This window comes from Carlito syrichta, unplaced genomic scaffold, assembly GCF_000164805.1.
Source record: "Carlito syrichta isolate Samal-C Ts95f unplaced genomic scaffold, Tarsius_syrichta-2.0.1 Scaffold115115, whole genome shotgun sequence".
Classification (NCBI taxonomy): Eukaryota; Metazoa; Chordata; class Mammalia; order Primates; family Tarsiidae; genus Carlito; species Carlito syrichta.
The window spans coordinates 253,688-278,251 of NW_007059211.1; the positions used below are offsets into that span (position 1 = coordinate 253,688).

Sequence of the window (24,564 nt, forward strand, 5' to 3'; positions counted from 1 at the left end):
CATAAAGAGAAAAGATTAATATTTTCTGTCGGGACACAGGGATATGGTCCATCTTTTAAAAACTAGGTGAAATCTTTATTTTATTCACACCCGCCCACCACTTTTGAAAGTCATAAGGATCACCCAAAAAAAAGATGATACTAAATAGAAAAAAAATGGTAACAATGGCAGGTGATTTAAGGTTTTTCACACCTGATAGCCTAAGTTTTCTCTATAAATAGGGTTTACTGGCATCTATTATTGGTATATATTTACTATTTTTAAAATATCACCATTATCAGATACTAAATAAAGTATTCAGGGACACTAATTAGGAGATTTCCATTATCTTCCACCTTTATAATTTTTTTCTACATTAACTTTTTTTTAAAAAATTCATTTTGATTACTTTTCTTTGACTTCTCTTGTCCATGTCTACTTTTGGCAGTGTCCATTCTCCTCCTTGTGTCTTTTAATATAACCTTCGCTGTTGTGGATTTTTTTTTTTCTCTTCTGTTTTTTTCCTTGAGCTCTTCCAGCTTTTTATCTCTTTTTAAAAATGATTTTAAACACAATTTCTCTTTTTAAATGATGTATTTGTTGATATCTTGTTTTAGCTATATTTTTATTCTTAAATTTTATACAGAAGTAATCATAATTTTTCTACTTTATGGCATTTTTGGGAGGGTTATTCTTGATCTGTATTTGGCCTACCAGATTCCTTCCGTTTTTTCTTTTTTTCCTTCTAACATCTTATTATGGGCCCTATTCTGGTTTATTTCTAATTCTTGTCATCTTTGAATGGGTATGGTTCACTCTGGGTCAGTTAGTTGGTGAAAGACAGTGTGCACTGAGTTTAGTAGTCTACAGATCAGCCCCCTTCTCCCCAGTGCTCCTCCCTGAAACGGCAAGAAGCTTGCCTGACTAGCAAGCAAGCCTCCATGTGTATGCCTGAGACTTCTGAGAGATGACTTCTCATTACCTCTTTTCATTTATCAAGATCATCTACTGCAGAACCATTGTACCTACCTTATCTCTTTTGTCTCACCACTCTGACAGCCTGCTTTTTGAAAAATTTATTTTCAGCCATGTCTTCATCTAACCCCACCTCAAATGGGGCTCATTTTGTTCCAAAGCCACCTGCATACTAAGACCCTGCCATTCTTAGCAAAAGACTTTTGGTTTGGCTGCTCAGGGACTGTGACCTACTTTTGGAGACCTCTGCTCCAGTGCCTGAGATTTGAAGAGGCGTACTTTCACTCCTAGCAACGTCCATCAGCTAGGTCTAGTTTTCATAGCATTTCACAGTCTTTCACAGATTGTGTTTCAGAGTTGTGACTACTTTTTTGTTTCGTCATAGATCTTTTTCTCTGTTTTTGTGGTCGTGTTCTCCTTGTTGATTTTCACAGGGTAGAAGAAGGCCAAGATATCATGACTCTGTCCTTCTTAAATAAGAGCTCCTTGGATAGTATTTGAAGCTGATACTGGAGTCACCCTGGAGAACTAGACTATTTAGTAGAAAAGGGTGTCCAGCAAAGAAAACCCGAGAACTAGAAGGAAACTTCCAGAAGCCAAGAGTATGTGAGGAAATGGGAGCCAGTGGAGAATGCTGCTGAGAAACTAAGTAAGATGAGAACAGAAAACTAGCCAATGAGTTTAGCAATTTCATTGGGAACTTCCTTTGAGAAGTTTGATCAATATTTATTGACGTGCAGGAGTGGAACCTAGATTGGAGTTGTCTAAGGAGATCATGAAAGGTGCGCACACACATAAACACACACACACAAGGCATGTGTGGGTGGATACCTCTCCTGAGAAATATGAATATTCATAGCAACTTTTGATTTCATTTGCATTGAAAAGAGAAGACAGGCCAAATCAATGTGATTAAGCAATACCTATTCAGAAAGTGTATGTTCCTCATGAAATAAATGAGTGATATTCATGAATAAAGATTTTATTAAATACAGTACCTAGTAGACCATTCACAGGGAATTTTTCTCCCGATCATAATTGTTTCCGTCTATTTCAAGAAGTCAACCAAGGATAGCACTGAATTCTATTAGTGAGTGAATCTAAATCAGAAACTTCAAAAGTACATTTGAAATATAGTCATCTGAAATAAAATCTTTTTTCTCTTCTGTGTAGCTCAAAGTTAAACATATTTTTGTCCCTTATGTTCAGTAAGTTTTCAAATTCTGTCCAACTTCCCTTTGAAATAACTCAGATTTCTCATTTCTACCACCACTCCCCTCGTTAAGCACCTTCTTGATCTCTCAACTAGAAAATTCTTCAGTGATTCCTTGTTTCCAGTCACATCAAATTTAAACGTCCAATTTTCAAAGCCTGTCATAGCATATCAAGTCTGACTTCATCGCACGTTTCCACCTGTTCCCCAGCATTCCCTGACACAGCTTTGTGCTCTAGCTAGGCTGACCACCTTCCTGTTCATACCCCAGCCCCTCCCTCCAGGTCTTATACTTTTCTGTGAGGTTGTGCATGTAGCCTGCTCAGTGGAGGAGCTGCTTACATCTTGACTTCCTACTGTAGGTGATCTTGTATATAAGTGACACGTGCAAATTTACAAGGCTGTGTTTTAAACAAACAAATGTTTCAGAATTCATGTACAATGGGCTACTGTTCTCCAAAGGCATTACCTTTATATTTTCTTCACTGATACTCGGTAATTCAAAAATTCTTAGAAGCTTTTTGTTTCATTTGAAGCCAATGAAAGTATCTGGCCCTTTAAATAAATAATTTAAACTTTTTAAACAAATTAAGTTTTAAAAAATCAATTGCTATTAAGCCATTTTAACCATTTAGGAAATTCTAAAGAGGAGGGAAAACAATAAACAGAGCAAAGACCATAGAACTGGCCGTGGAGATAGGGCATCGAGAATGACTTCAGAGAGGCTTTTGAAGAATGAAAGGGAATCTGGCAAGCACATGGGGGAAGAAGGGCCAGGAAAAGGTATTCCAGGCACCCCATGGGCAAAACCATGAAGCCATGGTGCCCTTGGGAACTGTAAATAGCGCGTTAGCAAGAACAAGAGTGACAGAGAGAAAGTGGGGAAGGTTTCAGTAGGTGCAAGTGTGTTGGTAGACAGAAGTGAAGAAAAACCTGGGGTCCAGACCCTGCATGCCCCACTATCGAGTTGGTGTGTAACTCTCAATGTTCCTCACTGAAAGGGGGTTGCTGTGATCATCTTTGCCACTACAGTACATGCTTTTTATCATCTTGCTTATCTTACTATATTCTTACTTATTTACAGTGCTTCCCTCTTCTTTACGACTTTTTAAATTCCCAGTGTTAGGCCTAGTATCTGACACAAGGTAGATATAGAATAAATAATGAATATAAAAGCTTGTTGTAAAAGGTTTGCACACAGGGGTCATAGAAATGCCTTCCTTGGTCTCTTGTAAGAGATAACACCCCATTTGTCATGTAAGATAATTACTACAGTGTCTCCTGGAGGCAAATGACCGAGGTGACTATATTACCTCAGTGCTTAGTTCGTACCCAAAGACTTCCCAAAGCAAATTGAAATCTTGACTTGGTGTTACAGGTATACTGGCACCATCTAGTGGTAATTTTAAGAACTAACCAAGTTGAAAGTTTCCTAGGGAACTTGATAACCAAACTTAGAAGTGCAAATAAGTAGAGCTTCTAACGTTTTGTGAATTGCTGAAGTGTTGTATTTAATATCATATTTTGTTGAACCTTTGCCACTATCCTCAAGTTAATACTTATGTATTCAGCGATTTTCATGCATGTATTTTGGTTGTATTTTATAAACATGGTGCCTAGAGGTTTTGATACACAAAATATTTTATTTGAAATAAAGTCTAGTTTTAGAAAAGAACGATCTATTAGTGGCTCTAAAAATTATCTGGTGAGAAAGAAAGCACATAATTGGACAAACCTGAAATCTTAGAACAATATTCTAATCTCATACGTTATATTTGCTCTTTCTTAGTGACAGTGTTCCAGGCTCATGAGATATTTTTTTCCCTGACATCCTTCTCCTTTTCTTTATTTCCCCCTGTTTGGACAATGTTTTTCAAAACTAAAAAATCTTGTCCTTTTAATTCTTTGCCGTATGATACTGGTTGACCACATACTGCAAATTTGTAGGTTAAGCCAGAAAAACAGGTTGTGAATCTTAGCTTTTTCTTATTTTTGTGGGTTTTTGAACATGTGTTATGTAGACATTTTGCTCGAGATTTGTAGTTGACTGACAGCTGAATCAGGGAACCAGATTATGATCATTGAATCCATTCCTCACATGTAGAGATTGTTGTGATTTCAATAGCAATGTTAATAAAATTAAAGCATTTGTTAAAAATCTGCTTTATGCATAACATAATCAGAAGCATAAGATTAATTTCTTTTTAAAAATTACTTACTCAATGCCAGAGGGACAGAGGGTTATAATTATCACTATTTCACAGATGAAGAAGCTGAAACACATGGCAGTTAAGTAGCTTCCACAAGGTCTCACTGCTCTTAAGTTTGCATTGTGATAATCCCCACCCAGATGTAAAGGTTGCCAAATTTGTGCTTTTAGCTACCATATAAACTTTCTGGCAATTGGGAGGATGCATAGGAAATACACAATAGAAAAATGCACAGAAAACCTTAAAGTGGTTAATAATTCTTATTTAAATACACACTACTTGATAAAAATCTGGGTTTTAATTTATTGTTGACATTATCAGCATCTGCTTGTTTCCGCTCCTAATTTTAGCTGACAGCCTTCGTTCCAGCTTACAGAAAGTTGCAAGTTCTTGCCTTTTGGTCTCAAATGTTTTGTTATCTCTCCTTCCCCACTGGCTATGTAGCAAGTGTGCTGGAGACATGCTGTCTGTGGGCCAGCAGTTGCCCATCTGGGCACTTTTTTCATTCTGCCCTTGGAAGGGGTGTATATGTCTACCTGTACCTCCCAGTAGGTGGAGTGTTGGAGTCAACGATTTTTGTGAAGAAACATCCAAGCTCTGTGTCACATGCTTGTATGTATGGATTACTGTGTTTATATATAACTTCTTTATTTGTAAATGTAGCACGTAAATTTGCATGATTGCAGTTATAGTATGCTACTGGGGCTTTTTGCTCCTTTTCCTTTGTCTACCTGGCCTTCCTTCTCATTTCTCTCCATCCATTTCATGCTACTATGTGTGTAAAAGGATGTGTAAAACACAACATGCATTCTTCCATATTTTCTATGCTTACGTACTCATTTATAAAATGTATCTATGTACAGGTAGACAATACAAATAATATATGAAGTAGATTTTTAAGCTATTTTATGGGGAAAGGTAGGATCTTATTATATACTTAAAAACACATACCTTTCAATCAGCTATCCCATTCCCATAGAAATAAAAGCACTGATCTGCAGTATTGTACAAAGCAGCAGGAAGGAAGGGGAATCCTTGAATGAACAATGATATGTCTATGCCATGGGATTTTAAGCAGTCATAAAAAATAAATTTGATATATACCATAAAGTGCCTCCTCTACTATTCTCTCTATTATTGATTTTACTGTTTTTATTCATTTACTGACATTTTAGTACCATTTTAAGAGGGAGAAGAAATAAATATATTCATACAGCCTTCTCTATAGTTAAAAATCTGACTAAGAGGATTTTAAGACATGCTTTAATTTCTGTTTCTTTTCCTCCTAGAGCTCTGAAGTGTCTTCAAGCATTTTTACCCTTCTATATTTTAGAAACAGGAAATCCTCAGCCTCTAGCAAGTTAAATTCTTCCTTCTTGCCTGTCTTTTAACACCTCTGGTTTTTCCTACCAGCAGCGTTTGAAGGGGCACAGCCTCAAACATCATCTCTGAAAGTTAACTCAGAACCAGTGAGACAGTAGTTCAGAAATTGTTCCTAAGATATTTGGACTTGCTTGGAAATAGGAGACTCATAAGAAAGAAATAGTATTTCTCTATAATCACAACTATGTCTTCTTCTGCTTCTGTACAGATTTGAAAAAGGGCGCATCTACACATTCATTGGAGAAGTTGTCGTGTCTGTGAATCCTTACAAGTTGTTGAACATCTATGGCAGAGACACAATTGAGCAGTATAAAGGAAGGGAGCTGTATGAGAGACCACCTCACCTTTTTGCTATTGCGGATGCTGCTTACAAGGCTATGAAGAGGCGATCAAAAGATACTTGTATTGTGATATCAGGTATTTGAAGGGGATCACCTGTACTTCCAAGATGAAAATGTACTTATCTTACTTGGTATTCAAGGATCTAAACAATAGATTAAAACTTTTTTTTAAGGTTAGAAGCCTGAATTATTTTATCGGAAAGAAAAAAGTAATGAACACTAAATACCAAATGATTTATATCATTTCTGATTTCCCCCTAGTCTGTGTTTATTTACAAATATATATTACACTGGAATGACTTCTGGCCAAATTGTAGACTGGGCTGACATGGAAAATACTTCTTCCTATCTCAAACACATAAAAGTACTCGATAAAAATGTAACAAAAATATTTTAAATAATAACAGAATGAAACTAAGTATTTACAGAGTTGCCAAAACTGAAGAGTGAACTCAAAATCAGCCTGGTGTTTGGGAGCCAGTGCTGAGGGACCTGCAGAGGCACGAGGGCCAGAAATAGGCTTTCAGAGATGAGGGCCCAGCTTTAAAACCCAGTGAGGAGGGACACAGGTCACAGACCCCGTGCCCAAGATCTGGAGCTGAACTGTCTACACAAAGTTGAACTACAGGGAATCTGGTATAATGGGGATAAGAAAAATATCTGTCCACTGACTCTGGACGGCCTCTCCTAAAACTATGGACATTTATTTTGGTGCTAGTAATTCCTCACATTTGCATTAGTAGTTTTGTGTTTTTAAAGCACTTTTATGATTATTAATCCATTTTGGTTATCAAAACAACTCTGAGTGGTATGTAGAACAGATTTTTTTTACTTTATAAATAAGAATATTAAAGGTCAATACTAAGTTACTTAGTATTGAAGTCATAGAATTATATCTTAGGACTACATTTCTTTTTTTTTTTTAATTAGAAAAGATAGATTTATTAAAAGGAAGATATTTTGTGAAGGGCACAATGGGCAGGAACAGCAGAGTGTTTGCTGTTTGCTATCTGCTAGGACTACATTTCATTAAAACAAATTATAAAAACAACATTGCCAGGTTGTAAAGGGAAGGAAAAAAAGTCATTATATGAGTGTGTGAAAGAAAAGCAAAAGGTCTCTTCCCCTTGAATACCTCATTCTCTCCCAAATTCCATCAGTAACAGATGTTAACAGTTGAGTGATTACACTTTTATACATTTTCTCTACATATGCAAATAACTATAGTCACACTTGCATATGTAATTATATTATAAGCATATAGTTATATTATAGAATTATATTATGCCCACTATTATGTAACTCATTTTCCACTTAACAGTACGTATGTAGTGGCCCCCTTTTCATTACATTACCTATAGAGTTAGTGCATTCTTTAAGAGATGACATGTAGTGTTCCATTAAGTAACTGAATCATAACTTATCTACCCACTTCTCTACTGATGGGTGTATAACTTCCAGATTTTAGCTGATATACAGTATAGTCTATAGAGATATTTTTAAACCTTTGAAAATTATTATTCATATTTGCTTATGTTAATATGTTTTAGTATTTCCTTAGGATGTACTAAAAACATTGTCTCTAAAAGTGGAGATTTGGGGTCAGGAGGCATAAACATTTAACAATTTTGACAGATTCTTCTGAATTGATTCCTCCTCCCCTCCCAATTATGCCAACTGGCCTGCTTTTTTGTCTGGAGCTTGCCGTTTTGTTTTATCTTATTAAAATTAACTCTAATTTTTAAAAGAATTATCTTACCCCTTTAAGAATAAAAGAAATTCTGCAATAGAAAATAGGGTTATAGAAATTGAACTGTGTCCTCTGTTTGAGTCACTACCTTATTTCTTTTCTGCTGGTCTTAGTTGTCTCTGCTAAGTTCACCACATTTTATCCTTTGATAATTTTTTCCTAAGTCTTGATTTATAGTCTGTTATTTTAGTTCTATAATAGTTTTTTTTTCCAACATATTCAGGTCTGTTAGAACAAATACTGTATCAAGACAGGATGAAATTACTCAAAAAAGTAACAATAACAACAAAAGAATGCAACCAGAGTGGTTTTAAATGAAACACACACACACACACACACACACACACACACACACACACACACACACATACACATATCTGTATTTTTTTTTGAGTCAGGGTCTCACTATGTTGCTCAGACTGGAGTGCAGTGGCACAATCACAGCTCACCACAGCCTCAAACTCCTAGGCTGAAGGGTACCACCCTCCTCACCCAGCTAAGTTTGTTATTTTTTTTTGTAGAGAGGAGGTCTCGCTATGTTGCCCAGGCTGGTCTTGAACTCCTGGCCTCTGGTGATCCTCCTACCTTGACCTCCCAAAGTGCTGAGATTACAGGTGTGAGCCACCATACTTGGCCCCAATATCAATATTTTAAGTTATTCTATTAAAAATTAGTGTACTCTTGGTTTAAATTATCATGTTAAACCATGCACAATTTTTTTCCCCAGGAGAAAGTGGAGCTGGTAAAACGGAAGCCAGTAAGTACATTATGCAGTATATTGCGGCTATCACCAACCCTGGTCAGAGAGCAGAAGTTGAAAGGTAAGGGTGATCTAATAGTGAAGAAAAGTTCTGATTGAAGCTTTGTTTACATAGGCTTGGCTAGGCCTAAACTCTGATAAGTATAAGTCAAGCGTTTTTTGATGATTACTTTGATTCTCTTATTGTATACTGTCCCTGTATTTTTATTTGTAACACTATATCTATTTCTAGACTTGTTTTTAATAGATAAAGGTTACTATTATAAACTTTGCCTAATTATAAAACAAAACATATTGCTTTGAAATGGTTGAAAGTGTCCTCCTTCTGGCTTACAACTGCCGCCTTAAATGTGGCCACCAGAGCTGTCATAATTTACTCGTACTCTGGTAGCTTTTATTGTTCAAGCTTTCACAGGTCTCTTACTCTTTCTGCCACACCAGTGTTTTCTTAAACTGTGTTCTGAGAGTGAAGCAGGATTCTGGAAGGCAGATCCATGCTTTCCCGTTATCATTACAACCAGAACCCACTGACGGTGGAAGTTCTAAATAAGATTCATTTTCTAAAAGGGTTTCATGCCATACCATACAGCTGATCACAGTAAGATGAGTAATAAAGCTAGCCTGTGCTCTCTGGAGCCCAGCATTTAAGACAGTGACTGGCACATAGCATTTGCTTAATAATGCATAAGGAATGAATGATGAGCTTTTGAAAAAATATGGCCATAAAGCAACATGACTTGACTTTCTTATGTGGTGTAGCCTTTTTGAAGGAAAAAAAAAGAGTTTTCCTAATTGGATACTTTGAAGCTCAATATTAATTTACTGAAAAGTCACACTTATTACACATTACAATCTTCTGTTTTATGGATAGGAAGAAAGGATACTGGTTAAATTTGAAAGAAGAGAATTTACGCTCAAGTGCTCTTCGTGGATTTTCTTGTTTGCATCATGATTGGGCTGTGTCAAAGAGATATTTTTCTTAATTGTAACATATCCATATTTCTGATTCTAACTTTGAATTCTAATATGGCAAGGACAAGAATATGGATATGTTTTCTTCATTTCCCTAGGAGTTCAGAAGAACAACTAGCTGAGAAGTAAATTAATTTTACATATAGTAGAGTAAGGCATATATACTTTTATTAGTCTTTTTTTTTTTGAGCCGGAGTCTCACTCTGTCACCCAGGCTGGAGTGCAGTGGCCCTCATGGTGGTCAATATCTGTCTGGGAACGGGGAGTCACCCCTTATCAACAAGGGTGCCTGAACAATGCATATTTGTATACCTAACCCTTAACTGTACCCCACAACTTTAAAATAAAAAATTTTAAAATAAAAATAAATAAATAAATAAAAGGAGTTTTTTCAGAACATATCTTTTTAAAACATATATTTTTCTTTTCAGAACATATCTTTAAATTTCTTTTTCAGAACATATATTTTTTAAAAGTTTGCCTTTGGATTTTTAAGCATTTACTAATACAACTGTATGCACACAATCACTCACATGTGCCTGCACACATGCAGACACACACACACACAGATCCCACATTGCATATTGTTTTGCAATTTGATTTACATTCATTAATATATTCTGGACATCTTTCCATGTCAGTACAGGTTGATGTACCTTATTATTTTTAGCACCTACATAGTATTTCAATATAGTATGTTGGAAAACAAATATGTTTATCTGTCCCTATTGGTGGATATTTAAGTTGTGTTTTAAATATTGCAAACAATGCTGCAGTCAGCATCATTGTATGAACATATTTGCTTGTGTTTTAGCAAAATCTAGTTTTTGAAAAGTCCTAGTCTCTAAAAATTTTTATAATGACTTTCATTTATCTGTGTTAAAGAGTAAAGAATATGTTGCTTAAGTCCAACTGTGTTTTGGAAGCTTTTGGAAATGCCAAAACCAACCGTAATGACAACTCAAGCAGGTTTGGAAAATACATGGATATCAACTTTGACTTCAAGGGGGACCCGATTGGTGGACATATCAATAACTACTTATTGGAAAAGGTAAAATGTGCTTAATTTCTGAGGGTAATGTTTATAAATACTGAATGTTTTTTAAAAATACATAATAATGTTTCTATAATTTCTTTTATTGTTTCAAAGTAGATTTAATCCTGTTCTCCCTCCTCAACTAACTTTCTGTGAGAAGGTATTCTTTTCTATTCTCTTATTAGCACTTACAGTATAAAAAAAGTTTCCATATAAGTATGGAAAAAGTTACAGACTTATAGATACAGATTTAGGTGTGTGTGTGTATGGTAGGGCACAGGTATGAGCATGGGTAAAGTTTAAACAAAAACTAATCTGGGATTAATCAGTTCTACTCTTTTTATATATCACCATCTTCCATATTTTTCAATTTTAGTTCTTTTGGTATGTCATTTTCTTCTAGTTTCTATTTGTTTTCTGCTTTATAGTAACATATATATTTTGTGCTCTTACATCCTGATTATGATGCCATACTATTTGGTTAGTAAAAACTTAGAATACGTTTTTATCTGCCTGTGTGAATGCTAAGCCCAAATTTCTGGAAGATTCCAATTGAAGCTTTCCTCTTGGGACTGCCAGAGAGGTTGTGTCCTAACTAATCTTGGTAATCACTGGACGTAACTGCAGGAGAGCACAGAGTTCATTCACCTGATTTTTGCAGTTAAGCTGTACTTTACAGAGTTAAGTCTCCACCTTGAATTGTACTCAGATCTAAGCTGACATGCTTTCTCAGTTAATGTTTTCCATTCCTATTATGCCATACCACCCTTTATGGCAGTATAATGTAGTATAATCTTTATTTTTGTTTGTTAATTGAAGTCAGACTGTTAACGAAATAAGTGTTTCATCAGAGTCCATTGAAAATGGACAGGGCATGTCAGATATTATCAGTCTTTTTCCAAAATGTTCCATGGATTCAGTTTACATACACATTCAATATGAAGGATTCCTTTGAATGAACACACATGGAACTCCTTCCCTAATAGCAGTCTTTTTGGAATCATCTGAAGCAGAGGTTCTTATGGACTGATCCTGCTCAGTGATTACAGGATGCATGGCATTGCTTTCTAAAATGCCAGCAGACCCTTGGGAAAGGAATGTTGAGACTATTCTTCCCTAAGCATTCCTTTCTGTTCTCCCCACATCCAATCCCAACTTCCCACCAATTTCATCTTTTGAGGTTCCAGGTTTTTAAAAAATCAAAATAGCCTCATTCTTCAGAAAGCCTAGAGACCTCTTTTAAGCAGAAAAAAGAATTATCAAAAAATTGTACAGGAAACCCCATAGAGAAGACCTACTCTTAGATGAGTACTGCCCATGGGGATCTTTGGGATATTTTAATGCACTGTAGATACAGAATTCCATAAGGAGGTGCCTTCTGTATTATTTTAGGTTAACTATTTTAATGTGTTTTTTTCTAGTCTCGAGTGATTGTGCAGCAGCCAGGAGAAAGAAGCTTCCATTCTTTTTATCAGGTTAGTAATCTTCTGGTATGCAGGTAATTGATCATTTGCTCAAGAAATGAGTATTTGTGCAGGAAATGAATATTTATATCTTGGGCTCTCACCTGTCCTATGCTTCCCTTATCTCCATGGCCCATAACACATTATACATACACACACATGTTGCACACCCTACCCCACATGCATCTTAAGAGACTGGACGAGCATGACTGTTACCACAAGCTGTCAGGTGGTTGGCCAACCAGATGACTGCCTTGAGTAAGCATCACCCACATTTCCTTTCAATGCAGATAACAGTTTAAAGATGATGAGAGCTTTTAAAAGGTCCATTCTAAATATATTCAATTAATTTTGTTTTATTTTGAATGGAAACTCTTGTTCCCAAATTTGAGAGGTCCAGAGATGGGAATACAAATTCAGTTTATTTTGCTCATGGAGATTATAAAGTAATATGATTACTTTTTAAAAACAACTAGGATTTATAAATTTAAGGGAGAATTATCTTCTTTATCCCATCAATGTTTAGAAAAATATTTGAATATCTCTTTTGGGAGTGCGTTTAGAGTCTAAAGCAAAATCTTTTAAATAGCCTGCCTGTTGGCAAGTCTTTACATGCAGAGAACAAGTTTAATGTATTACTGTAGTTTTTTTAAAGCCCAAAGTAATATAAACCAAGACTAATAAATAGAGTGGGTGATCAAATTAAGCAATATGGTGTTGGATTTTTAAGAAGTAAAACTATAAATTAAGATAGATCTCCATCTGTACACTGTCTCTGAAGGTGATTGAAAGGTTGCAATACAACTGAATATAATTCAGTTGAATTTAATTTCTTTTAGGTAACTGCTTTAGCAGGTACTAGTCGTGTATATATACAAGTTCTGGTATATTTGGTTTAAATATCAATTTGAAAAATCTGATAATTCTATCGTTTAAGTAAACCAAAACATACAGTTTGATATAAAGAATTTAAATGTAGTGCCTTCCAAAGCATACTTTATATGAAAGGGCTATCAATATTGTATTTGTCTTTTTGTTGACAATTTGCCCTATTAAAAAAATTTTTTTTTCTACTAAATGCAAAAGAGTTCTGTTTATTTCAGGAACCCATAACCTTTACCCAGTGTTTTTCCCACTTGGATGGAAGGATTAAAACTTATCTTTATCCAACACTATAGTCCTGGTTGTCCAATTGTCCTCCTTTCCTGAGGTCTACAGCTTGATGGGGAAGAGCTGTTTGTTTCTGGTGTGATTCAGCATATGACTGTCTACTGATCCTTCTTATTTCCTTGACAATATTGACTTTCTAAATTCTGAAACATAGCTATATCCTGGCTATAATATGGTTACTCAGCAAGTAACTACCACAGAGCATAGGATCCTGTTTTACAAATGACTGTATTCAAAACAAGAAGTTTTTATACTAGTTTAAGTTGTGAATTAGATAAGACTTTTATTATTTTTTTCCAAAGGCCAAAATAATCACTTCATTAATCAATCAAATCTGAGTATATATAACATTATGAAAAAGAAAATAGCAATGACTTCAAATCCAGTGATAACAATATATGGTTCAGGGGCTTGTGTGATGACAAAAAAGTTCATAGATGTCAGTTAGTGCCAACCGCAGCAGCTTCACGTGACCTTTCACACTGAAGCAGAAGGGGCGATGATTTACTTTCAGCCGCACGGTCTCCATCATGCCCTCAGACCCAACAGCCACACTTCCCCTCAACTCTTCTCTTCAGCACACCGCCCCAGAACACCTCGCAAGGCGACAGCAACTGGCACTTCGGGTGAGCACTTCCCTTCTAGATGAGACTTTTAAATTAATTTTCTTTATGACTGCATTCTCTATAACTGATGACAGTGAAGCCATTTATTTCCCTTGCAAATAAAGCAGGCTGGGTATGATGGCTCAAACCTGTAATCCCAGCACTTTGAGAGGTGGAGGCAGGAGGATTGCCTGAGCCCACGGGTTCAAAACCAGCCTTGGCAACATGACGAAACCTTGTCTTTACAATAAATCAAAAAATTAGCCAGGCGTGGTGGCACACACCTGTAGTTCCAGCTACTTGGAAGGCTAAAGCAGAAGAATTGCCCGAGTCCAGCAGGTCAAGGCTGCGGTGGCCATAAGCGTGCCACCGCACTCCAGCTGGGCAACAAAGTGAAACTCTGATTCAAAAAGAAACAAAAAACTTCTTCAAAGCTCGAACAGGAAGACCTAAATGAATTGAGCTCAGAAAATGATTGAAAGCTAGATTACCATTAAGTTAGAATATTTGGTACAGCATATGTTTTACCAGTTTATTTCTAATTAAATATTTTTCAGCTACTCCAAGGAGGTTCAGAGCAGATACTACGCTCCCTGCATCTCCAGAAATCACTTTCATCTTACAACTATATCCATGTGGGAGCTCAATTAAAGGTAAGAATTTCTTCTTTGAGACTGTTCAGACAATCAAATAATCAGAAGGGATATTAAATAATTATGTCTTTTCTGTCCTATTTTTAAATTCTCAAGGACAGAAATGCAGTAGATTATTGAACTAACAACCTTGCTTAATAACCCATTACTATATTTTATCACCATCTGACAGGAAAGAAGTTTTTTCTATATTCAGTGTTTTATTTCATTTTTAACCCTATTCCTATTTCTTTTATTTTGATACTGTAAAAATATTGATAGGACTGAGAAGACAATTCCATATGAATTGGCTAAAGCAAATTAGTAAGACAGAAAAAAAATTAAAAGCACATCTGTTCTCTATTTGTTGTTTTTCAAATATTGATTTTGATGTATACTAGAAATAATTTTTAGACCCTTGAGCGTTTCTATTCAGCTGTCCAAATTTTCCATTTTTACCCTCCCTTTGCATGCAAATATTTATACACTCACATGCAGGCGCATTTTTGCTCTTTACCTCTAGTTAGTTTTCTGCTAGTCACTTTACAACTAATTCTAATAATATAATGTTTCATTGATAGTATGTTATAAAATGATAATTATATTTTTATCCTATTTTTGTAGGAGGGAAGATATATAAATGCATAAAATAAGATATGGAGGGATATAGATTACAATATTAGTTGTTTATTCTGGAGAAGTGAGATTGTGGATATTTGTGTTCTACTTTATATTTTTTCTGTAATAAAATTCATCATTTTTGTAGGTGAGAGAGAAATAAAGAGAAACTCTAAAAGAAATAGGATCTAAGATGTGGACAGTATTTCTTTCTTTCTTTCTTTCTTTTTTGAGTTGGAGTCTCGGTCACCCAGGCTGGAGGCTGGACTGCAGTAGCATGCCCACAGCCACCCCAGTGTCAACCTGCTGGGCTCAGGCGATCTTTCCACCTCAGCCTTTCAAGTAACCAGAACTACAGGCGTGCGCTACCATGCCCGGCTAATTTTTTGATTTATTGTAGAGATGAGGTCTCACTGAGTTACCCAGGCTGACCACGAACCCACGGGCTCAGGCAATCCTCTCACCTCAACCTCCCAAAGTGCTGGGATCACAGGTTTGAACCACCGTCCCGGCCTAGTTTAGTTGTATTTTTATTGTTATACATATAAACATTGATATTTTGGTTTTTGCAACTAATTTTCCATTATCTGACATTCAGGTTATACTTTTACTTTTTATTTTTACAGTCATCTGAGAGCAGGGATGTTTGGCTGAAAATTAATTGAAAACAAAACAATAGAGGGCAGCACTTCAACTTTCTAAGAATTGGCCAGAGGTACTTAAAGATGTGTAAAGGATTGTAAAGTCAACACTTAAAACGCTGGTGGCTGCGAATATTTGTTTTCCAATTATCTTATTAACCAGATTACTTTTCGTCAAGTCATGTAGAGTCCCCACAGAAGGCAAGAGTTAAATTAACATTTAGCCTTTTTTTCTAAGTTAAATTTAGCTTAGGTTCCCTTTTTATCAAAGTTTTCCATTTCCACTTTCCTCATCTTTTTTTCTTCCTCTCTAAGAAAAACAGAGTAATATATGATCATTAGTTAAAACTTAAAATAAAGATAAACCAAAAGGAAATAAAAACACACTAAATTTTAATATCCAGAGATGATTATTGTTAATAACTTGTACCTATATTTATAGATAGAATCAAACAATAAGTCCTGGTTAAATACATTTGCTTTTATTATATTATAATCTAAGCATTAATATCTTCCCATGCAGGTAAATATAAATCAATATTAATATAAGTTTAATAACTATAAAGTATTACACTGTACGTATCTTAATTAGTCCTAAAATGTATGAATCATGTACAATTACGATATTTGGGGTTACAGGTAAGAAAAGACCCAATTAAAAGTCTCCAAAACAATAAGGAACTGAATTATCTCACTTGACAAGAATCCCTGAGATGGAGCAGTTCCAGAATTGGTAAAGTCATTGCCTTAACAGTGTTGTTAGGGACTCACATGTCTTCTTATTTGTTTGTTTTCCCAACTTATAACTCCGCCATACTCAGTGGACAGGCTCTTTTCTAAGGCTGGTTTTCCTTGTGGTCTCAAAATGGCATTAACACTTCCAGGAGTCACAGATAAAGGAACTGTTCATGGCTTATGTCCCTTTATAAGCTAGGGAAACCTCCTCAGAACACTCTCTTCTCCCATCCCCTACAAACATGTTCCCAATTGTCTTTTTGCTCAGAATGGCATCTTGTGTCAGTGGCTGGCCAATCACTTAAGGGAATAGGACCACCATGATAAATTCAGACCAATGAAAATTTACCCCTCAGGCTGTGTAGAGGCCAATCACAAAGGACACATGCACTTGGAGAGGCATAAACAAATCCAGATTCTATCAGCAAGAAGGAAATGGGGGTGAGGAATGGCTGTTAGTTAAGCAGTCAACCATTCTCCACAGTAGGACATTTTGGTTTTTGTTTGGTTTGGTTTTTTTTTGTCCAGTTACTTTGCAGTTTCAGCACAGTTGCAGTTTATAATAATAGTAATATCTGATACTTGAGTATTTTTTTTAATGTGCTAGAAACTAGGGAGGTACTTTATTTAAATTCTCATTCAATTCTTGCAATCACCTTATAAGAAATATATTATCATCCTATTTTACCTATGAGGAAATTGACACTCAATGAGATTAAGTATTTTGCCCAAGGTTAAAAAAATCAACAAACAACCAAAAAACCCTAGTAGGTGGAGAAGCTTACTTAGTTGTCTCCAGGACACTAGAAAAGCATGTGTCTCCCCTTCCTCAGCAGTGAGCATTAGGCCAGATCTCTGTGTCCAGTCAAAAGGAGAAACTCCTCATGGAAAGCCTTATTAGTCAGGCCTTTGTAGCTACTGCTTTGGGAAAACTTCTAATATAAGCAATTGCCACTGCTTTGTTGTGAATTTCTATTTACACACTTGTATTTCCAATGTAATGGCCACAGGTTCTTAAAAGCAGGTGATTCATCTTCAAACTACCTATACCAGTTAGATCTGACTTACCAAACATTTATTGAATGAGTGAAAAATGAAGTGCTGGTCCCAGACTGTTTAGTAGCTTGCTGAATGACTGAGGCTGGCTGCTTTGCTTTGGGAAGGGTCCTGCTTTTCCTCAGCTAGGAAATAAAACACCTGATTACACAAAATGGGATTGTTGTTGCCAGCCTATACAAGCAAACTGTAGAACAAAGAGCCACAAACCACAGTAGCCAAGTGTGTATTTTGGAAGATCCCATAGTCAACATTTCCATTTGTGATCTCACATCCCATACCATTGCCTTCACTGATCATGGAGTGGCGATCAACTTCTCTGAGCCAAACCAGGACTTGCTCCCTCACTGAAGGTTCCAGAAAGGGGCACAGTGCTTATTTTGGGTGATGACTTCCACACACAAGTAGGCTTTGCATGTGCTGAATGATGTTTTCACTCCTAAAATCATTTTTATTTTCTCTAGACACTCATCATCCCAAGTGATTTACTATAAAGGCATGAAGATGCTGGTTAAACAAATTAATTTTATAATTGTTGGATTTTAATGCTCATAGGAAATGGCTGTGACTTGAGTTTTTTATTTTCATCCCTAGTCTTCTATCAATGATGCTGCAGAATTCAAAGTAGTAGCTGATGCTATGAAAGTAATTGGTTTCAAACCTGAGGAGATTCAAACAGTGTATAAAATTCTGGCTGCTATTCTTCACTTGGTGAGTAGGGGCACTGCTAAGAGTATATTGTCTTTCAGACAGAATGCTTTCTCAGAAGATTTTTGTTTTGTTTTGTTTTCTATAGATTTAAAAAGTAATTTATTTAGAGAAAATATTGCTGATGTTTTGAAGAAATTATTATGTCTGTGGTTCTCACCATCATTGTATGAGGGATTTTCAAGCCACTGTAGGGTTTGAGACTGTGACTTCAGTTAATTGTCTTACTGGTATCGTTAAGCTTGGAAGTGGTTAATTTCAAGGACAAAGAATTCAGCAGTGATATGATTACTAATGGTATTAAGTTTCCAACGGCACTTGAAACATAGAATCATAGATTATTAGAACTGGATTTTTGATCATCTCATTTTACAGATTGGGAAATGGCCCTAAGGGGTCACTTGACTACCTCAAAGGCGCAATCAGTTCATCACAGAGCCAACACTGTAGACCATTCTTTTTCCATAATACCATACCACACTTAGAAGTGAAGAACTGTGTGTTCGATTTCTTGCATCATCATTTATATAATTAGAGATTTTTGAACTATAATGAACATGTAATCTTACAATATGTGAGTGATTGCATGGATTCAAATCTGGAATAAAAATTCTCTTTCACTTTAATGTAGGAAGATTTCACTGTAAATGAATAAAAAATGTTCAGGATCTATATGAAAAGTATTACACAGCAATATAAATGATAAATGTTTCTGACTAGGAAGACTTTAATATTATAAATTGTCTCATCTCTTTGAATTAGTTTTTAGAGACAGTGCAACAATCCCTCTCAGAATTCAAACAGGAATTTTGTTTTGTTTTTAACTTGACCTATCGATTCTAGAATTTACCTGGAATAATAAACCTGTAAGAAGATCAAATAAAGTGTATTAAAGACGAGTATTAAAGGTGAAGGAAGGAGAGGGAACATGACTAATTAATTCTACCAAATTTAAAATGACAGTAAAACTTACAGTACTTTAAAACTTCTTGTACAAATTCAGTACCAGATCAACAGATTAATCAGATTAGTTGGTGTACTGGACATTTGGAAGATAGTTAATAAGTACATATTGCTTATTGAATGAGTAGAATATAAATAGACTCAAGCACTTAAAGAAATTTAATATATTAAAAAAAGATGACATTTCAAATCAGAGTTGAAAGCTAGCCTCTTCAATAAATTGTGTTAGAGCAACTAACCATATGAAAAATAAAGTTAGAGTTTTACTTTATACTACATACCAAAATAAATTCTGGATGGTTTAAAAGTTTAAATGTAAGAAAAAGAACTATAAAAGTATCAGAAGAAAACATCAAATACTCAAAAACCTTTGGAGTAGGAATAGTTTAAATATGACACCAAAGAAAGAGAAACCCTGAGGCAAAAGATTCATAGATTTGACCACTAAAAATGTAAAACTTCTATCCATCACAAACATACACTGAAAATGAAAAGATAATTGAGTGTCTGAAAAAGAGAAAAAAGTAGATGACACACTCTGTTATTATATGTTGAGATATGTAATGTATTTAAGAAAGTAGCTACAAACAAGGTCACTTGAATTATATCTTAAATTGGCAAATATATCCCTAACATAATGTTTAAGAATCTCTGTCTTGTTTTTCAATTTTGATATAGGGAAATTTAAAATTTATAGTAGATGGTGACACACCTCTTATTGAGAATGGCAAAGTAGTATCTATAATAGCAGAATTGCTGTCTACTAAGACAGACATGGTTGAGAAAGCCCTCCTTTACCGGACTGTGGCTACAGGTCGTGACATCATCGACAAGCAGCACACGGAACAAGAAGCCAGCTATGGCAGAGACGCCTTTGCCAAGGTGAGATTGCAGCTCACTTTTGTCAGCCTTGTGTTGATCTCAGTTGATGTTTAAGTGAAATCCTATAAGGATGCATTCAGATGTTCCTTAAAAGTAGGTTAAGACTTTGAGACACTGTAATAATATATTTTGGCTATCACAGCCTCAATAAAACCTCCTGCCAGAGAAGGTTCTGAGAGAAGCAGAGGCCGGCTGATGGTGGAGCTGAAAAGGCTTATGTTTTCCAGGGCCCCTCAAGTGTGTGGGCCCCTTTCATGGCCCTCCATGTTGCTTCTCGCACCTAGTAATGCCCCACAAGAGTCTCCTTCAGTCCAACTGACTAAGCTGTAATACATTTTTTAATTTTTTCTTTTATTTTTAATTGACAAACGGTAATCAAATATATTTATGGAATGCAATGGGATGTTTCAGTACATGTATACATTGTGCAATGATCAGATCAGGCTAATAACATATCTATTACCTCACATACTTAATCATTTCTTTGTGATGAGAACATTTAAAATCCACTCTTGGTGATTTTGAAACATACAATACCTTATTACTAGCTATAGTCACCATGCTGTGCAATGGATCACCAGAACTTCTTTCTCCTAACTGAGATTTCTACCCTTTGACCAGCTTGTCCCCTTTCCCTTTCCACCCCCATTCCTCCAACCTCTGCTAGCCACCATCTACTCTCTGCTTCAATGAGTTCGACTTCTTTAGACTCCACATGTAAGTGAGCTAATACAAGTATATGTCTTTCTGTGCATGGCTTATTTCATTTAGCATATTGTCCTCTAAGCCTGTGTACCATCTGTGGTCTTAGTACCACAATTTGTTTAACCATTTTCCTCTTAAGTCATTCACTTTCTTGCCACTGCAAATAGTGCTACTAGTCTTTATACATCTATCCTTACACCAGTGCTTCTATCTCAGTTGGATAGATTCCCAGGAGTGAGCTTGCCAAGTCAAAGGGTATACTGATTTTAAACTTTAAATATATTGGTTTTATGGCTGTACTGTAATAGCTCATTGTTGCTTTATTTTTTATTACTAGCATTGTTGAGCATCTTTTCATGTTTTGTAAAGTATTTATATTCTGAGAATTGCCTGAGTAGATCCTTTTTGTACGTTTTCTTTGGGGCTGTTATCTTTTTATTGTCAATTTCCAGAAGTACTTCTTATCTCATAAACTTTAATCCTTTTCTGCTGTGTGGTAAGAGTTGTATTTTTCCAGGTCTAACTTTTGTTGTTGTTGTTCTACTGATTGATTAGACTGCTGTCTGTTCCATTTTTTTACTCTTGTGAGGCTTCGGCTTGGTTTTTAGTCTTGGGACGAATTTGAATTTATCATAAGTGCAGTGGGGAATAATTGGAGGATTTTAAGACCAGGCAGTAACATCAAGTTTGAAGTGTTAAAACAATCACTCCTGCCTTATTGTGGGAATCTTATGAGGGGTAGAGCAGGAGAGGAAGCAAAGACACCAGTTGAGATATTTTATTAATCTAGGAGAGAGATGATGGCAGCTTGGACTAGGGAGATAGCAGTAGAAGTAGGGAAATGAAGATGATTTGAGATGGGCTTTGTTGAGAAAATAACCCATGGAACTTGCTGTGTGGGGAATGAAGGAAGTAAGGATAATACCTTAACATGATTGGCTCTAGCCTACCTCTCTGGCCTCATTTCATACCATATTCCAGCTTCTTTCTTCATTCTAGCACATCAGTCTTCTCTCAGTCCTCACAAGTTATATTTATCCCCTTTTCCTTCCCGCCACAAGGCTTCTGCATGTGCTATTTCCTCTTCTTGAATTTCTCTTCTCTCCCCACATGCCTGTTTACCACTTACTCATCCTTCCTGTCTCAACCCAAGCATCACTTTCTCAGAGAAGGCTTCCCTGACCTCCCTGACTACGACTGAGTAGATTAAATTCCCCACATACCCCATGCACTTCTCCTTCAGAGAGAGAGAGAGAGACAGGCAGACAGACAGACAGAAAAAGTGCATGTGATTTTTTTCCTTCACATCACTCCCTAAGCTCCTTGGAGACTGAGATGATGTTTGTGTTTGCTTAGTAATGCAATTCCAATAAACTACACATAATAAATACTCAGCAAATATTTGTTGAATGAATTAAATAATTCCTAAGTGTCTGGCACTGTTTATTCATTGCTAAAAGTCAGATAAAAACAGCTTTGGAGGTGGGAAGAAAAAGAGTCCTGACAAGATGTAAGTTTGAGATGGCTGTGAGACATCTAAGAGTCGCTGTCAGGGAAATGGCAAGCATGGGAGTCAGGAGCTCAGAGGCTCTTCTTTGGGTCTGGATTGGGATAATACATTTGGAAGTCATATTAGTATTATTTCATCCTGGATGAGGTGACTCAGAGAGTGAAAAGAAGAGAGCCAGGAGGAATGCCAACTTTGAGAGGTCAGGTAGATGAAGAGCCCTTACCAAAAAGCGCCAAGAAGGAGCAGCCAGCGAAACAAGAGGAAAATTAAGAAAGGCTGGGATCACGAATCCCAGAGAGGAAGCGTTCCAAGAAGAGAGTGGGAAACTCAGTTGAGTGCTGCTGACAAGTGGAGCAAGATGTCTATAAAGAGGTACAAGAAAGGGTCTCTGTAGAGGTGCTAAGGGTCTTTGATGAGCCATTTCAGTGGTATAGTAGGACAAGTGAAGACTTGAGTAGGTTGAAGAGTAAGGGAGAAGTGAAGAGTGGAGACAGTGAGGATGAGTGAAGAGTGTGGGTAGCTGGCTAGAGATGTTATGGAAGGAGTTCTAAAGACATGGCATTGCAGGGCACATGGGGATCAAAGTATGAATTTATGTCAGCCTGTGGCATCTTTGTACATGTGTGGTTTGGCATGTGTAGCCTTGTGCATTGAATGCATGTTTGAGTCTCAAGGAATTTCAAATCTTGGCCTTTTGGCTCAGATCTTTATTTAGGATTAGAAATAAATGTGCATATTTTTAGAATTCATAGAATTTTAATGGGTTATAGATATTAACTCATTAGTTCCCAACTTTTTATAATTGATGAAATTAACAGTAAAGCAATGAAGGGACTTATATAAGGAATTATTGATATAGCTACACATGGAAACACGCTTGGGGATGTTGGAATAGATAAAGAGGCTGATAATAATTTGTTAAAAATTTAAGCCATTTACTTTAATTTTGCATGCATTATATAGTTTTTTAAACAGATGATCTATATTTTCAATTGTTCTGTTTAATAACAGCTATGCTAAACAATAAGGAGAAGGTAGACAGAAATTTAACATTTATTGCAAATCCCAATAGAGGACTCATTCCCAAATGGGCAGGAATTTACAATGTTGTTTTCTTCACAGGCAATATATGAGCGGCTTTTTTGTTGGATCGTTACTCGCATCAATGATATTATTGAAGTCAAGAACTATGATACCACAATTCATGGGAAAAATACCGTGATTGGGGTCTTGGATATCTATGGCTTTGAAATCTTTGACAACAACAGGTAAAATGGATCATATACTTAAAACCATATTGCTTTTTTTAAAATTTATTTTATCTATGGCTTTGAAATCTTTGACAACAACAGGTAAAATGGATCATATACTTAAAACCATATTGCTTTTTTAAAAATTTATTTGTCTAATGTATTCCTTTTCTTGTAGCTTTGAACAATTCTGCATCAATTACTGCAATGAGAAATTGCAGCAGCTATTTATCCAGCTGGTTCTGAAGCAAGAACAAGAGGAATACCAGCGGGAAGGGATCCCGTGGAAGCACGTGAGTAGACTCTTGTGGAAAATGTCTTCATGTATTTCTCATATTGCTCATAATGAAAATCTTAGCATTTTAGGTATTTATTGATCTTCTTGGGTAGTTGAAACAGCTGAACCTTAGTTGTTTTCTTTTTTTGGTTTGGATGCATTCATTTTCAGAATTGTTAGGTGGGATTTCTCTAATTTGATAGACTACCTCACTGGTTCTCTGAAAATCCTGAGTTACAGCCAGTAAACCTAACATTTTTTACTCTGTGGCTTATACCATATGGCCGTTCTGTTTTATGTCTGTCTATTAGAGTTTAGCATCATTTATTATCAAATTTTGCCTTAAATTGGGTGGACTTTGCTTCCAAATCTAGTTTCTTCTTCATGTTCTTTTTTTTCCTTCTCTTCCTCCTTCACTTTGTAAACTGGTATTTTATTGTCTTCAGTTAATGTTATTCATATTCTCTGAAACCCGTGCTTTAAAATACCTATATTGCCTTTCATCTCCATTTACTTTCCTTTGTCTCATACTTCAGGGCTCTTCATCTACCTGACCTCTCAAAGTTGGCATTCCTCCTGGCTCTCTTCTTTTCACTCTCTGAGTCACCTCATCCAGGATGAAATAATACTAATATGACTTCCAAATGTATTATCCCAATCCAGACCCAAAGAAGAGCCTCTGAGCTCCTGACTCCCATGCTTGCCATTTCCCTGACAGTGACTCTTAGAT

General features: G+C 36.0%; 1 protein-coding gene across 1 annotated transcript in view; it reads left to right on the plus strand.

Annotated features, from left to right (window-relative positions):
* LOC103274756 (unconventional myosin-Id) overlaps positions 1-24,326 on the plus strand; it is a 117,855-nt gene extending 93,529 nt beyond the window's left edge. The window contains exons 2-11 of the mRNA XM_008072180.2: positions 5,969-6,177; positions 8,579-8,672; positions 10,469-10,634; positions 12,041-12,094; positions 14,415-14,510; positions 18,134-18,250; positions 19,889-20,092; positions 23,430-23,575; positions 23,736-23,850; positions 24,015-24,326. Of these exons, the coding sequence (XP_008070371.2) occupies positions 5,969-6,177; positions 8,579-8,672; positions 10,469-10,634; positions 12,041-12,094; positions 14,415-14,510; positions 18,134-18,250; positions 19,889-20,092; positions 23,430-23,575; positions 23,736-23,850; positions 24,015-24,029 (1,216 nt within the window). The 3' untranslated portion in view covers positions 24,030-24,326. The remainder of the gene's footprint in view (positions 1-5,968; positions 6,178-8,578; positions 8,673-10,468; positions 10,635-12,040; positions 12,095-14,414; positions 14,511-18,133; positions 18,251-19,888; positions 20,093-23,429; positions 23,576-23,735; positions 23,851-24,014) is intronic.
* Positions 24,327-24,564: the final 238 nt, after the last annotated feature.